The sequence below is a fragment of the Schistosoma mansoni genome, chromosome 6, assembly GCF_000237925.1.
Source record: "Schistosoma mansoni strain Puerto Rico chromosome 6, complete genome".
Classification (NCBI taxonomy): Eukaryota; Metazoa; Platyhelminthes; class Trematoda; order Strigeidida; family Schistosomatidae; genus Schistosoma; species Schistosoma mansoni.
The window spans coordinates 16651546-16668772 of NC_031500.1; the positions used below are offsets into that span (position 1 = coordinate 16651546).

A 17227-nucleotide genomic window follows, 5' to 3' on the forward strand; every position below is an offset into this window, starting at 1 on the left:
AGTGAATGAATCGGCAGCAAAATTCATTCAGTGAAGTTAAAGTTACTAAACAAAACGTTTGTGTACTCTGTCAAAGGAAACCCAGGAAGCTTACAAAATGATAGATTCAATTCGAAATCAAATTTGAATTTCGTGAACAGTGAGCGGTACTTGTTGTTAATCAGTGAAAATCATTGTGAAACTAAAGTCTAGCACTTCCGGTTAGTTGTTTACGATCTTTTATTAGGACTAAACGTAAAATAGTAGGAAGATAATCATTGACTTTGGTGTGGAATTATCTTTTAAATTTTGTGTATAAGCTTCATTTAAGCTGATCATAAATTAATCATTCCCTATTTATACTTAGGTGTTAAAAATGCTCGTACAACGATAATAACTCAAGGTCACGAGTCCTCGTTCACTTCGGTGCATTATTAATGTTCGCTACTATCGCCGGGGACTGAATGTAATCCCATCTCAGTGGTCGCAATCACTGATCGTTCCAATGTATAAGAAAGGATCAAAATCATCCTGCGATAACCATAGAGGGATAAGTTTAACTAATACAGCATCTAAAATACTAGCCTAAATAATCATCGAGCGTCTAACAAAGACTCGTGAACTGGACACACGAGAAAATCAGACTGACTTCACACCTGGTCGTGGCTGCATCGACTACATATTTACTATTTGTCAGGTTTTAGAACACAAGCATGCCTATCGGCGTCCGACAATGATAGTTTTTTTTATTTAAAAGCAGCATTTGACTCTGTAGACCGAGAGGTTCTTCGGTGGTGCGTCATTGAAAAGTGTACCTCAAAAGTACATAAACCTTGTGAAGACTCTTTACTAGAACACTACTAGTCTAGTCAGAACTTATGGCGAACTGTCATCTGATTTCGCAACATCAAGTGGTGTCCGACAAGGCTGTCCACTATCTCCATTTTTGTTCAACTTCATCATAGACCTACTGCTGGGAATAACACTTTCGTCGACTGAATTTTCAGGAATTGATCTCCTACCAAAAGGTCCACTTATCGATTTAGAATACGCAAATGACATGGTCCTGTGTGGTGAAAACGCTGATAAAATGCAGTCTTTTGGTAGCACTGTGCAACAATGCCAGGATGTTTGAGAAGCGTATCTCCTCCTCTAAATGTAAATTGTTGTCTCACGACTGGTCTGCGTCAACATCTGAACTAAGGATAGTGAGTGAAGTAGTTGGACGTGTCGACAACACTTATTTTGAGCATCAGATTATCCCTAATGAGTTGGTGTCTGACAAAATCTCTGCACGGATTCAGAAACCTCGTTTGGCTTTTGCCAACTTACGTCCGTCTATCAATTAAAGAACAAGTATATTGTGTGGTAGTTCGTTCTGTTCTACTTTACGGCTGCGAAACATGGCCATTAAGAGTAGGAGATACTCATAAGTTACTAGTATTTGATCACAGATATCCTAGAAATGTAGCTCGCATCTGCTGGGATCACCGAATAAGTAATAGTAAGGTTAGACACAGGGTATTAGGGAATGATAGTAAATCAGTTGATGAGGTCATGAATCTTCATCGACTGAGATGGTTGAGTCACGTGTTACATATGCCTGAACACCGATTACCACGACGTGCAATGCTGACTAGTGTTGGAGACGGTTGAAGAGAGTTGGAGGCTGCCAAACCAAAACGTGGCATCATTCCTTGAAGTCACTAACTTCTAGTCTGAGCCATGTTGGTAGATGCAGACTACTTGATTGAGGTCCGCGCGACTAACGTAACTAGTGGTTGGATACTTTGGGTGACATGGCTTAGAATCAATCACAATGGCATAGGTGCATATACTCTTTGTCCTCACTTAAACCGTAAGATTAAAATTTCTTTATACCTTTATTTCTACGAACCAATTCTTTCTCCCTGTATCATACTCTTATACATAATCTTTTATATATTACTACCATTGAAGTAACTACTTCTATGAATTTGGTGTTCATCTTGTTGTGTTAATGAGGTGTGGCAACTGGGACCGATGCATATATATGCGTGGTCCTACGTTGAAGCTGAATGAATCGCTGATGAAAAACTGTATATTAACAGGAACATCTGAAATCATTTCGATTCATAAACCTAGAATCTTTAAACATACACCTCTGGTATCCTGAAGAGCAAAATTTGGAGAAAGGAAATACCGTACAAGCAAACATTATCATAGAACTTTTTGTTACTTATATCTTCGTCCAGTCACCTGTAGCCCTTTCCGATCCCGAATAAGTCAGCGTTTCGGGATGTGGAATGTATAGCCTGACCTGACCGGTTGTCTTATCTTTCTAGTAAGAAATTCAACACTTACTGCCACTGTTATTCATACCATCACATGCCACCAACACACCAAAGACTTACACACACATAAAACCTCAAAGTCAGTAGTATCTCTTGAATATTTTCCCGACCGTAGCCCCTACCTTGACGTGGTAGTTGAGCTTGCTTATACTGATGACTCAACTGAACTAAATCAGTCGAAATACATGTTCCTTTAGATCCTACCATACCAACGTGTGTCACTTGTGGTGTAGGCGAGATATCCATCGCCCGAATAAGGGACAAGATTACTGCGTAGCGGTGAAACATGGCCATTAAGAATAAAGGATACTCATAGGTTACCAGTATTTGATCATAGGTGTTTACGAAGCATTCCTCGTGTATTTTGTGACACAACTGAGTGTGGAATGAGGAGGTTAGAGATAGAGTATTAAGAAAAGATGGGAAATCGATTGATGAAGCAGTAGTAAATCTTCATCAATTAAGGAGGTTGAGACATACGTTATGTATGCCCAACCACCACCTACCTCGACGTGCGATGTTTAATGGTGCAGAATCGGGTTGGAAGGAAACTAGGGGTGACTATAAGAAAATATAACATCAGTCGATGAAATCAGTAACAAGTGAACTGAGCCATGTTAACAAGTGTAGACTATCTGGTTGGAGTCCGTATGATATACTCCAAATAACTAGTTTTTAAATGCACTAATTCATAAGTTGAAGGTATAAGTCGCAGCACAATTATAAAATCATATATATCAGGTAATTATCTGCCCCGATCGTTGCTGCCACCTTGACGTGGTGGTCGGGCTCACCTATCGTGATGAACCAATCGGGCTAACCTGGCTGGAAAAATCGTTTCTCAGGGTCCTACCATGCCAGACAGGTCGGTTGAAGAGCGATAAGACTAAAAGCAGTAAACCCAAGGTCCGAAGGCGAAGTCGTACTGCTGACTGTACAAAGGTATGACGGAAGTAAGGTGTTTCCTTCAGACAACCAGCATAACAGTGATGCTGCCTTCCCCACAAGGAGGGGTGGGGTTAGAAAAGGTCGACCCTAAAAATGCACACCTCACCTTATCCCACGGATATCCACCTGCAGTGCGACCACACTAACACACTTAACCATATTTCCATTCAATCAGTTTTTTTCTAAGTAATCAATTCAAACTACTTTAAATCACAGAAAAAAATGTATGTAGACTAATCTTAGGGATAAATAATGCATAAAAATGCTGATTATTTAAATAAATTTCCATTTATGTAAATCAAATACGTTTTCTTTATAATAATCATTTCACCTGTATTGAATAGTTTTAAAATAGGAAAAAAATTTCCGTTTGTTTTGTTTGTTTGTTTTTTCTCTTATTTTGGCTTCTTTTTTTTAATTTCAGATAGTTACAATCAAAATTAAAGCAAAAAAAAGAAAAAAAATAACAAGAAGAAAAAGAAAGAAACCAAAAATAATCCACCATCTATAATATATAATCACTGCTGATTTGCATATATAGGCATGAAATTTAATCGATTTTTTTGTTTTAAAATTTCTGACCTAATTTTATGTGTAGGCGTTAGGATTTATATCTTTCTGATTGGTTAATTTATATCCATAGACTAAATGTCGATATCATCATTCTGTCTCCCTCTCTCTCTCTCACACACACGATACTGAAATCATAATGGTTTACTAGATGATAGTTAGGAGATTTCAACTGTTCAACTATTTTCTTTTTTCTTCTCTATCATGATGTTTGTCTAATAATGACTTGGTTAAAACATTTGAATATGAATAAATGACATAGTTTAATGTAGCCCTATTTCCTTTTGGTTCATATAAATAAATAACAAAAGATAGAAGTTAACTAACTAGTAGACATCTCTCTATATCTGATGTACAAAAACATGAAAAATACAACAGGTTAATTCTACAACTACAATAAATATATAAAACTTGATAGTAAGATTTCAGAAAAAAGAAAGAAATCAAGGGGACCATGTAAATATAAAACATTAGTGAAGACTCAAGAAGCGGAAGTCAGGCAGTCAATCAGCTACAACGTAAGACCAGGCACATATATATGCATCGGTCCAAGTTGCCATACATTACTCATTAGCACAACAAGATGAACACTGGATTCATAGAAGTAGTTAATTTAATGGTGGTAATATGTAAAACAAAGATCGTATCTAAGGATATAGTATAGGAAGAAAGAAAGATATGAAGCAATCTTAATCTCAACGTTTAAGGGAAGATAAAGAGTGTATACACCTACGCCATCGTGATCGATTCTGAGTCACGTCAACCAGAGTTTCCAACCGTTGGTTACGACATTCACGCGGACCCCAATCAACGTGCCTCAGAATATAAGTTATTGACTTCAAGCTCTGATGCCATGTTTTGGTTTGGTCACCCCTAACCCCGGATTCATAGAAGTAGTAAATCCGTGTAGTAAATATACCGAAATCAAGAGTTAATAACATGATAGATAAAAATGTCCTTGATAGTTAAAACACTAGTGCTTTCAAACAGAAGATTTCAAGTCGAAATCATGTCTAAGATCAGTTTGGGTAACTTGATAATGTATCCAATAACCATCACACATAAGACGTAGGATAAAAACCAAGTATACGAAACTGTGCCTGCTTATTGAACTGCTGTGGAATTTGTATTAAATGATATGCATTGTAAATAATTGCATTTATTAATTGTTCTTGTCATAATACAAATCCACGTACTTACACGCAGTCCATTTGTAGCTATTAGTGAACATTTTGAACATATCTAGGAGCTTCTAGCGTTGATACTACATACAATTCACAGCTGTGAACCACATATGGAGAAATTCGAACACTTCACTTCTACCCGGTTTGTGCTGATGATGTTCAGAAAAACGATGAAAGCCCCACGACCAAACCATCTAGCTCAGAGAACAAAACTCTATCAAAATCATTCACCTGAGCTAAAAATCTCCACCACTTCAAAATCCCACTACTTATCATGATCGACATCGCGACAGGTAATCATTAAACGACTGGATATTAGTTCAAACGTTTCCTGCTTCGGTCTGGGCACCCGGGAAGTATCATAGCCCTCACACAATTAAATGAAATGACATTTTTATATGTGGCGCATATATATCTGGTGCCCCCTTGTACCAATATTTATGTGTTCAAATAAATAAATAGTTCAAATATTTACGTATTTGTAGACTATATGGATCGATTTGAAATGTGCTGCATGACGAGAAATGATATCAAAGATAACAGAATCGCAGCCCATTTCCTTAAATTTATCAGAGAAGATACTTAAAATCTTCTGAAAAATATGACGCATCTCGGAAGGAAACTAGTACACATGTTTAAATGTTCATTTAGGAAGGTTAAAGCTAAACTAATTATTTATAAGGCGGTAAATGAGCTGGATTTGCAGCCAATAAAATTTTCCAATACATAACACAGATGCCCTAAATCAAATAAACTTTCAAGGTCATACAAATTCGCGTATAATTGGTATGTTCATTCTCATAAAGACAAGATTAACAATAAACAAATCCAAAGCAATATATAAAAGTGAGTGCAAGTATGGTAAATGTTTCTTATGTGACAAATTTCACTCATGGAAATAGTTTCTGTTTCGTAGTATCAAACGAAAAGCAAGTACATGGGTAAAGCAAAGAGGACGGTTTATGCTCGTATTTCTGAGCGGATTCCACAAAGGCTATGAACAAAGGTTCACATATTTTTAATAACATGATTAATCATTTCCCAATTCGTGATAAGTTGAAGTAACTTAATAGTCAGTCGAGTTCAGGTTTGAGAATTTGACTTAAAGATACCGGTTTGTATGAGGACTAGTGGTGTGGTGTGGGTTACTTATATCCACATAAGTAGTATGTGGTGGTGGTCAGGCATAGAATGTATTTCAGTAGAAGATTGATAAGGAAAGAACCGAAACGGAACGCAATTGGTATGAAAATGCATGAACAGTAAAATCAGAGAATATGGACTGATATTTGCAGAAGGAACAGTCAAGATCGAGACAATTGATTGTTATTTTGCAAATCAACTGTCTATTGTATGGTTGTCAGATTTTAGTGAGTTAGTCTGTAAATTTCGTGTCAAATACATTCGATTGTCCCCACTAGTGTTCTGTCCACTACAGTGGTACTACCGAAATTTATAAATCGAAGTGTTCAGAGGTGTTTGAATCACATTATTCGGATATTGATTATTTTAGTTACCAAATCATTGTTATATTTGGTGATGGATATGATATTGACATTTAAAAACTGTTTGATTTGATTAACGACTACGTAAATTCTATTAGAAATGTTTTACCGAGCGAATGTTAACCAAACAACTAAAAGCAAGCAAATGTATACTAATAGACAGTTTTTGAATATCCACTGCCACAGAATGGTCCAAGCAGTGTTTCGTATGATCTTGTAGTCAGATAGTGTTCATCTTTTCTGTTTATTCTAAGGATCCGATTCACTAAATCGACTTCAGCGTATAGCCGTCAGTCGTCCACATTTCAAATATATCGATTCTACTAATTATGTACTTTTCACTATAACACTATTATAAATAATCTAACCTTTTTCAGTATGTCTGATGTGAATTTTCAAATTTTGTCACATTTTACAATTTTCTGTTATAGTTAATACGACCATGATTCTTCCATAAACAGACAGAATTATTAACAACCTTATTAAGCCATTCATCACCTTTTCTAAACTAATTTCTGTGGAACTACAGTTATTTCTCAGTATTTCCACTCTGACTAACGAGATTAATCATTTTGGTATTGTGTAATCGTGGGCCAATCAGACATCGGATGAATGACAAGTGCAAACAATTGGCTAAGATTAGGCTTCCTTTTCTAAGGAAGGAGGTATATGCCATCAGAGAAAATGAGAGTTATTCCCAGGCCAATAAGAAGCATAGATCACACTCTAAGCCTTTCGAGCTTATATATAGCAAGCTTTTGCATTAAGTATCAGAATCAGACACTGAACAACATAACAAATCAAAAATCATGAAAAGATTTGTATACTAGACCATAATCTCTTAAGTATGAAGAAATTCGAATCAATGACTTGTTATTTATTATTCAACAGTTTGAACTGATAATCCAACCAGAGTGATATAAAAATCAGTTCACAAGCGACCAAAAAATGAAATGAGTAGTTTTACTCTGGTTGTTCTTAGTCTAGTCAAACTTCAGAAAACAAATTGAATGATATGATTTTACATCAGTTTTCTTATGTCATCACGATGTCACATTCATGTCTTGGAAGTTATGACAGAAACATGACCAAAATGATAAGCACTAATTTCCGTGTGTTATTTATTATCTTGGAATGAAACGTTAGGCGACAATAAAACCAAGAAAAAATTGATCAAAAAAAACAGGTATGTTGAAATAGTGAAGGGTAACAGACAAAAGGAGAAAACAAATCAACAGTAATTAAGTGTTAGAAAAAAAGTATGTCAGTGAAGTGATTTGTGAGGTTAATAGCACGAAAATCAACAGTTGTGTAAAGGATAATGGGTGAAGGACTTCGAAAACTAGCTTATCTAACCAATTACCCATACAACTATCAAACTCGTTTTTGATCTCTATTCAATGAACATCAATTCATTTAACGAACAGAAATCAAATGAGATTTGTGAGGCGCATACTTATCTGGTGCCTTTTTGTACCAATATTTGTGTTTAAATAAATAAATAATAACGAACAGAAGGCCTGAAAGAAACCCTAGCTACTGTTCTGTGTTATATATAGGTGGTCTCAAAAAAACTAGTCAATTGCTTGAAATGAAGACGATATCTTCGTCAGAGAACCTACTGAGTTGCTTCAAAAAGTATCTTATGGACTCAACACAATCAGAGTGCAAGATAATTCTTCAAAACTTACAGGAATCTGTATCTGTACTCCTTTCTTGAAATGAACTTTCGAAATTAGTTTATAATTTTGTGTTTGAGTAGCTATTTGTGTAAATCTGTCGGCTCACCACGACCACCCCCATGAGTTTTTGCATGTCGCATGATTCAGTGACTTGAAGGATTGTTGGACATAACAGTTACGATTGTACTTTCGCAATGACCGATATCCATCCCGACTGTGTTTTTTATGTAAACTGTATCTTTTAAGAAATTTATCTTACTGTTAATGTCGCTATCATATCGTTTTCTCTTATCTACTTTTCCACGAAATATTTTAGTTGCTGTTGCCACATATTACGGTGTCCTATAATAACTAGTAATTTTTTGTATGAATGGATTTATATCACTGTAATTCGTTTGGATCCATAACACTCGAAATCTAAAACTAACATCAACAACTTAGATAAATCCAAGGGATCGTGCAATTTCACGCTACAGTATGCTACCCATTCGAAACCGACAGTTTGAATCTTAATACTACGAATCTAATAATCGGTCCAGATGGAGTACATTTAGAATTATTTTAAAACGGCAACAGATATAGATAAACTGTAGGAAGGCTTACAGTTCATTTAATTTATTGAAACTCGAAAAAGCTGTAAAATAATAAAAGACATAACTCACACAAATAAAGCAAGTCGTTTATAAAACTCAAGACCTATATCTCAAATCTAATGAATTTCAATACTCACAGTAAAACCAAGTATAGACAGATCACTGACAATATGAACAAGGAACTGAATAAAACAAACAGTAGTATTTAATATAGAGAAGTTGCATAAACAAATCCATCTAAAACATAGTTTCTCCCTTGTTTTTAATAACATCTTTGTCTCAGAATAAAAGGGTATGGACTGGAGGCAAGTCATCATAAATAACCTACCTTTCAACGAACGAACAAAAATAATCACATCAATTACATATCTATTGGTTCGTATTAAATACAATAAAGGACATGCAACACACCATATTACGTAATGACAAGTAAAATTGAAACTTAAATACAATCAATTAGACTTGACGATCTTATGCAAGTGATGTCAGTCAGTCAGTCAGTCACAACGCACAACTTCGTACGTACGTACATCAGTTCGAGTTGCCATACCACATTAACACAGAGATGGAGTTGTCGATTCTAATCCCATAGTGATAGAAGTAGTAAAAGTATAAACAGTAATCCGAAAGATTAGGGTTTGAAGATGTTATTGAAGGAGTATAATCCAGTCAAATAAATTTGGAAAGAGAAAAAGGATAGGGACATGAGGAATTCAGAAGATTAGAATTTGGCAGAACACAAAGAATGGATGCACCTTCGCCATTGCAAGTGATGTGTGGCCAGTGGAAGTGTGATTGGCCACTACAAATGAGCAAACAGACATTCAACTCACTAACTATTAAATATACGATTTCCTTTCTTATCATTGATTTCTACACTGAAATTATTGAGCGTGACTGCTTGTAATTGTGTTGAATGTTGTCTACCGTATACTCTGGTTTTTTAGAATTGGTCATAAATCGTATAACTGATGTAACGTGATCCGGTGTGTGCATAGAATATCCATCGGGTATCCAGTCTAGTGGTAACGAAATCTCAGTCCCCAGTCCTATTATCGCATTATAGTAACAATAAATGAGTAATAAAATTTAAAAAAAACTCATACCGCTATGATCAGACTTCGTTCGAGATCGAATCTACGGATCATAGTAATGCTACCAGAAGATATTAATTGGCTTCAGTTTATGGCTTATTGCGCAAACAATAGTGTGGTATTTTACTACTCCGTTTTTTGCACTATACTATTAAATGTCTGTTATTCCGCTAAAAATATGTACTTGGTTTACAACGAAATTTTAGATAAGGCAGTTAATTTAATCATCTCATAGAAAATACAATCAACCACTTTATAGGCGGAGTTATGCAAACAACATGGATATAGTAACGAAACCCCACATAATGCAAGATTACTCACTAAAAATGTTGAATATCTCTGCAAACGAGATCATCAGTATACATATGACTGAGGTAAGATTGACAAACACAGTGTATTGATTAATATTATTACTAGTTACTAAAAATGGTCCTTGTACAGGGTGAAAAGGTAGTATGACTATAACTTGAACCACGACAATCAGTGGAATACCAAGAAGACAAAGATCGTACGGCCAGAAAATAAAGATACTAATAATGGTATAAAGAACTACACGGATCAAATGCAACGATTACCTAACTTTCCTTATATCACCAGGAAACATGAGAAATCGATCTCATACATTAATTACTACGTTTTATATATCAAGTCGATCGGTCTTACTAATTTCTAAAACGAATATTCGATTGGGGTCTTGAAAAGCATACAATGGGATCACATTCACAATATTTATGTGGACACGCATAAGACGTAGTTTATCGTAAATATAGTGATCCCTTTATAAATTTAGATGAAGCAAAAACAAGACTTAATCGTTCTAACAGGGTTTGACAGATCACTTTTCAACTCGAATTCTAGGCTATATAACCTGGTACTATTAGTAACTCTATTTCACGTTGAATGGTGGGACGTAAGTGGGCAGCCGTAAACCAGAGTTTCGCACCTCTTGGTACTCACCAATGAAGTTTGATATAAACACCCGATCTAGTCGTAACTGTGTATACCTGATGTATAGGGATGTTCTATAATATATATATATATTAGGACTATATTCTCGATGTTTAGTCTTTCTCATTATCATTACTACTACATTATTTCAACTCATTTACTATTCATCTTATCACGCTAATCTGGTACAATTTGAGATAACCCAGACTTGTGTCTAGCTATACGTTAATTATGGTTGACTGACATATCTTTACGAGATTTGTTAAGTTATTCCTAAACAATCAAACAACTGACTGTATACCAGTCAAATGTTACATTTGAACAGGTTGTCAGAACGCCTAACTTTGAGAAGAAATGATAAACACTTTCTCTTTGGACGACAACTCATTTTGAAACACTCAATTATAATAGTATGCACCCTCCTGTATCTAAATAGATAAGTTGATTAAATATTCTACTTAATACATGACCACAACAGCATTTCCCTGAAGGCAGATAAAGAGTCATCAATCCTAAATAATGTATATGATTCAAAATGGATTGACACTAAGAATGTCAACCAACATATCAAATGATTATCTGTTGCATGATCTCATTAATTCCTTATCACTGGGATTTTTTCTACACCTTTTCATGTCATGGTAACTACATTTGTGTGAGATGATAATAAATTCCAAACCAATGAAAATTATATTCAATATCAAAATAATCAACCATGAATAAGTACAACTCAGGTGAAATCATTGTCTTTATACCTGATTCTCTGAAGTTTGCGTATCAAACAGGAAATACTGTAAGCGACTTGTGTAGTGAAAATCGCTTTCTACCGTATGACATGCAAACAGTAAGATGTAATTAGGAAAGAAATGAGATCTACCTTGATTACGTTTGCATTTGAAGTTCTTTCCCATACTTAGATCTAAGAGTATGTAAATCGTACTTTTAAAATCTATCAAGAAAAAGTAGTTCAGTGAAGGAATTATATTCAGAGTTCGGTTGCGGAGTTATGGCAAAGGTATATAACTACTAGATTATCCGTATAGAAATGTGTACATTTGCGAATAATTGTTATTTCTATTAGTTATAAATTGAATTTCGATTCATTTTATTCCCGAATATTTAGTTTACTTTATTGACCAAATCTTCAAATCAATTGCATAACCAACAGGATTATGTAACCAATTGGTTGAAACTTCATAAAATAAATATCAACACAAAATCCACAAATTGCCTGTGGATTAATATTTAAAACACTCATCCTAACTAACATGTCGCAAATCCCGCTCCACAAAATTCGACTTCAGAAACCATGTCAGATGGTGTAGAAATTAGAAAAAAACAAGAGGTCAGACTAAAAAGAAGCATCAGTTTATAGGGTTACTGACAGTTGTGCTGAATCAAACTGAATGATACAGACTAAGTGGTTAAAGTCTGTACGACAAACGCGATCAGTGATTGGAGCCAAATAAAATTGACAATGTCTCCTAATTTTTGCAAGAACTTCAAAATGTAAAGTCAACTACAATTCATCTGATATTTATCTACATAGAAGATGAGTTTTATGGGCTGAAATGTTCCGGTTTGATAAGAAAAAACATAGAGGCACTATCGGGTAGAAACGGCATAATGTGATCACTAAAACATGAAAAATGCTAAATTACTCTGATGAACATTGTGTTCGGAACATGGACCAATCAAGATAGATACCTGTATAGGTTGTTCAAAGTAACCTATTAAATAAACCCCACTAGTGATGAAATGAATAAGAGACATTCTTGCACTGTATATACGTAAGAGTAAATCAGGATATGAATACATATAGTTCGTACACTGTAGTCCCGAGAAACCATTCGGCTGACCACTTGACAAGTTTGAGTACAGAGATTGTTAGGGGTGTGTGGGAGCACTGGTAGAAAAGATTTCGACCATAAAAAAGTCGGCGAGACTATGACTTATGGACGAACCAATCAGGTCTAGGATAATAGGTCTTAGATTTTGGCGCGAAATTTATTCATCCATTTGTTTAAAAGGCGTTTAGGGATTTTAGATGATGTCAGTTCGTGATGAAAACTTTAAATCTAATTCCTAAATCGAACGACCAACTGTAAATCATAATCCTTATTCTTCACATAAGTTTATAACTCTTATTTAGCCCTAGCAAGTAGGTGGACATTCTCAAGGCCACTTTAGCTTCGCTCAAAGGTCGTCCATAAATTATAATCTCACCCAAAAATCAACTAATCTGAACATAGAAGGACAAGTCACTACAGAGAGAATTCTCTGAGTTAAAGATGAATACATTGGTTATATACATTTAAAAGTCCAGAATACATACAAAAGCTGTATACACGTCAGACATATATCAAGTTCTTAACTGTTCAGTTTCCCTGTGCTTAATGACTAATAGATTGTATGTTTCATGATCATTTTCTAAACCATTTAAATTTGGCGGTATAGAAAGGTCTCAGAGTTATGTACTCGTGAAAGGATTTAAAAAAGAACACTTAATCAATAATATTACAGTAGTAGAAGTGATGGGAGTAGATCATCTTTTTGCTGATCCAAAGTATTTCTGCTTCATATATCATTAACTGGTTTTGTAGGAATCCTGTTCAAAATGCATTTAAACATCTACATTTATAGATCGAAAGGGTTTTTGTGGATATTTCAATATTTTCATAGTTGAGATCATGAGTCAATTGAAGCTAGACCACCATGGAAAACCTGGAAGCACTGCTTGATGGCCGTTTCGTCCTATTATGGGACTCCTCAGTGGCAGTGCGCATCCACGATCCCGTACCCGCGAGATTCAATCTTTTTAACAAACCATTATAGAACTGATCACATATTTTTAAATTGTATAATGATCTTAATATTCACCCATAAATGAATAAAGATAAAAGTTACATTTAAGTAATATCATTTAATAACTAATAAAGGTAACTTACCCAAAAGAAGTAGTTTCACATCTTTTGCAGCTTGCATTCCATCTTCTTTAAGTTTTTTATCTATATTACGACTTTGTTCAAGAGCATCTCGCTCTTCTTTAGATAGTGTACAACCCATTTGTATATATTAATAAGGTATTAATTATTGTATATATAGATTTATGAAAATGATATTTTTACTATCCGATTATATTTCAATCCTTTAATATAATGGTATATAATGGTAAAAATAAATTCCTTTCACAAAAATTAATGATCTAAAGGAGTTGTGAACTTCTCCTATCTAATAATTTTGAATATTATTGATTCCAGAATGAAAAAAATGTTTCCCAATTTACAATAAACTAATGTTAACAATCAAAATCTAGGCTTACTCACAAAAAAACTATACTATATATATATATATGGGAGAATGGTATATAGATTCCCTAAGAAACAAGACACAACCCCAATATCATCTATGAATGTATCAAATATATAGATTATATACATTCATTTACAAAAATGAATGATTTTGTTTGTGTGTGTATATATAATGTGTGTACGTGTGTGTGTGTTCATAAAATATACTTCAATTAGTAGTGAGTGGGCCCGGGTTATTTTAATTTATTCAATAAGGCAGAGATCTAAACTAAATAGGAAAAATCTCATTGGTCATCTATATATGTCTATACTTCTTTTATCCATATTTTTTAAAAGGAATGTGGAAAAATTCAACTATCTATCTGATCGATAAATATATATATAACAAGGTATAAATATAAAAAAAATAAATTTCCCCCTATCGCATATCTACATGTTTGTGTAATGTGTGTGTGTTTATTAATAACCGTTTAGTTAGAAAAAAAACAAAAAAAACTATATTCATATTTGATTGGTTGATTATGTATATAATGGGGCTATATGCTTTATGAATATATATATATAATGTATTTTACATTTGGAAAATTCTCTTGTCTATACCTTATAAAGATTGAAATGTCTGGCCAAATAATCATTGACGAATATTCGTATAAATCATTGATTTAGTTGCTAACTAATTTTGGCCTGAAAATAAAGTTTATAATAGTAGTAGTAGTAGTAGTCGTAGTAGTAATATTGGTCCATTTTCTTTGTAATATAGTTTTAGCAATCTTTAATATTTTCATAGTTGAAAGCGTGAGTTAATTAAAGCTAGAACATCAGGGAAAAACTGGAAGCACTGAACGGCCGTTTCGTCCTAGTGAGAAGCAGTGACCAGTGGAGTTCAAACCACGTCTGTTGTGAGATATCAACTCACTGAAGACAATCGGTGAACGGTTGCTCAACTTCGTGGATTGGTTGGAGTTAGACATAAACACCATCAGATGCCGTCTCAGTAGTCTATCGGTTAAATGCTCTGGCGTGAGACTGGTAGGTCCTGAGTTCGAATTTCACGAGGCGAGATTGTGGATGTGCACTGCCAAGGAGGAGTCCCACAATAGGACGAAACGGCCGTCCAGTGCTTCCAGGTTTTCCGTGGTAGTCTAACTTCAATTGACTCACACTTTCAACTATGAAAATACTAAATCTCCACAAAACCCTTTCTGATAATCTTTAATATGATTGATTTAAATTTGTCTCTAGATCATTATTTTGTTAATCGGTTGAATGGTTTTGTAGATAGGTTGTATTGTTTATTTAACTGAACATTTGGTAAGTAATGGTACTACAGATTGGGATCTACAATACATAAAAACACAATATCAGAAGTTCATTATATGACACAAGATCCAGTAGATGTATGTGATTTGTATGGATAGAATTACTAATCATCGATCAACTAACGATATTATAAACGGTAGAATAAAGTCAGTCAGTCTCAACGTAGAACTTCGTACGTACGTACATCAGTTCGAGTTGCCATAACACATTAACACAGAGATGCAGTTGTCCATTCAAATCCCATAGTAGTATAATTAGTAAGAGTATAAGCAGTAATTGAAAAGGTTAGGGTTTGAAGATGTTATTGAAGGAGTATAATCCAGTGATTGCTATTATCTCAACCAGGTAGTCTACACCTACCAACATGGCTCAGTCCACTTGTCAGTGACTTCATGGATTTGTGCCACGTTTTGGTCTGGCCACCCCTAGCTTTCTCCCAACCTACTCCTACACCATATAACATTGCACGTTGGGACAGTCGATGGTTGGGCATACGTAAAAAAACGGTAGAATCAAAAATACTATCAATATGGTATCTAGGGGTAAAGCTTACAACTAGTACTTCAAATGTAGAATAGTAGGTTCTTGTGGAGACAAGCTATTCAATGAAGTGAAACTACTTACTACTTACGCCTGTTACTCCCAATGGAGCATAGGCCAACGACCAGCTTTCTCCAACCCACTCTGTCCCGGGCCTTCTTTTCTAGTTCTATCCAGTTTTTGTTCATTCTTCTCATGTCTGTCTCTATTTCTCGGCGTAATGTGTTCCTTGGTCTTCCTCTTCTCCTTTGACCTTCAGGATTCCATGTGAGGGCTTGTTTTGTGACACAATTAGGTGATTTCCCAAATATGTGTCTTATCCACTTCCAGCACTTCTTCCTGATTTCTTCCTCCACTGGAATCTGGTTTGTTCTCTCCCACAGTAACTTGTTGCTGATAGTGTCTGGCCATCGGATCTGAAGTATCTTGCGTAGACAACTGTTAATAAACACTTGTATCTTCTGGATAATGGCTTTCGTAGTTCTCCACGTCTCTGCCCCATACAGAAGAACTGTCTTGACATTTGTATTGAAAATTCTAACCTTGGTGTTGATTGACAATTGTTTTGGCTTCCGGGTGTTCCTCGGTTGTGAATATGCTGATCTTGCTTTGCCGATCCGCGCCCTCACATCTGCATCTGATCCACCGTGTTCGTCGGTGGTGCTGCCCGGGTGGGTGGGGCTTTCCGCGTCCTCCGGGGCTTCTCTGTCGGGTGTGGTTGGGTTGGTGCGTGTTGCGTTGTGTTGGGGGGTCTTGCTTTTCCCTTTGTTTGTGCTGGGGCCTGCTGCTGCTGGGGCTGCTGCTGCGCTGGTCGTTTTCTCCTGCGTTTGTTGTTGCGTTTGTGGTGGGGGGGCCGGGTCGTCCGCGGGGTCTGGGTCGTCGGGCTGCGTCCTGCCTGTCCGCTGTGTCCCGTGCGTTCCTCCGGGTGTTGGCGTCTTCGTGGTCCGGTCGGTCCCCGGGGGGGGGGGGGGGGGTGGGGGTAGGCGGCCTTGCCTGGCGCCGGTCTTTGCCTCGGGCGGGTCGGTGGGTTGTCCTCCGTGGGCGGTTTGGGGGTTTGGTCCGTCGTGGGGGTTCCGTGTGGTGTTGGCTGTCTTCTCGGGCGCGCGGTGGTGTCGGGGGGGCCTCCGTGGTGTCGTCCTGTCCGCGCTCTCGGGTGCGACCTCGTTGTCTTTGCCTCCCCGCTTAGCGAAGTTGTTTTCTCTTTCCCGTTGATCTTCCCG

At 36.1% G+C, this 17227-nt stretch overlaps 1 protein-coding gene across 1 annotated transcript in view; it reads right to left on the reverse strand.

The window, feature by feature from the left end:
- Window positions 1–14528, reverse strand: part of Smp_016630.1 (putative trimeric G-protein alpha o subunit) — a gene marked incomplete at its 3' end in the record, with an annotated part of 40272 nt that extends 25744 nt beyond the window's left edge. Inside the window, exons 1-2 of the mRNA XM_018798421.1 lie at window positions 14163–14528; window positions 13785–14128 (exon numbers count right to left, since the gene is read on the reverse strand). Coding sequence (XP_018653364.1) covers window positions 13785–13902 — 118 coding nt within the window. The 5' untranslated portion in view covers window positions 13903–14128; window positions 14163–14528. The remainder of the gene's footprint in view (window positions 1–13784; window positions 14129–14162) is intronic.
- Window positions 14529–17227: the final 2699 nt, after the last annotated feature.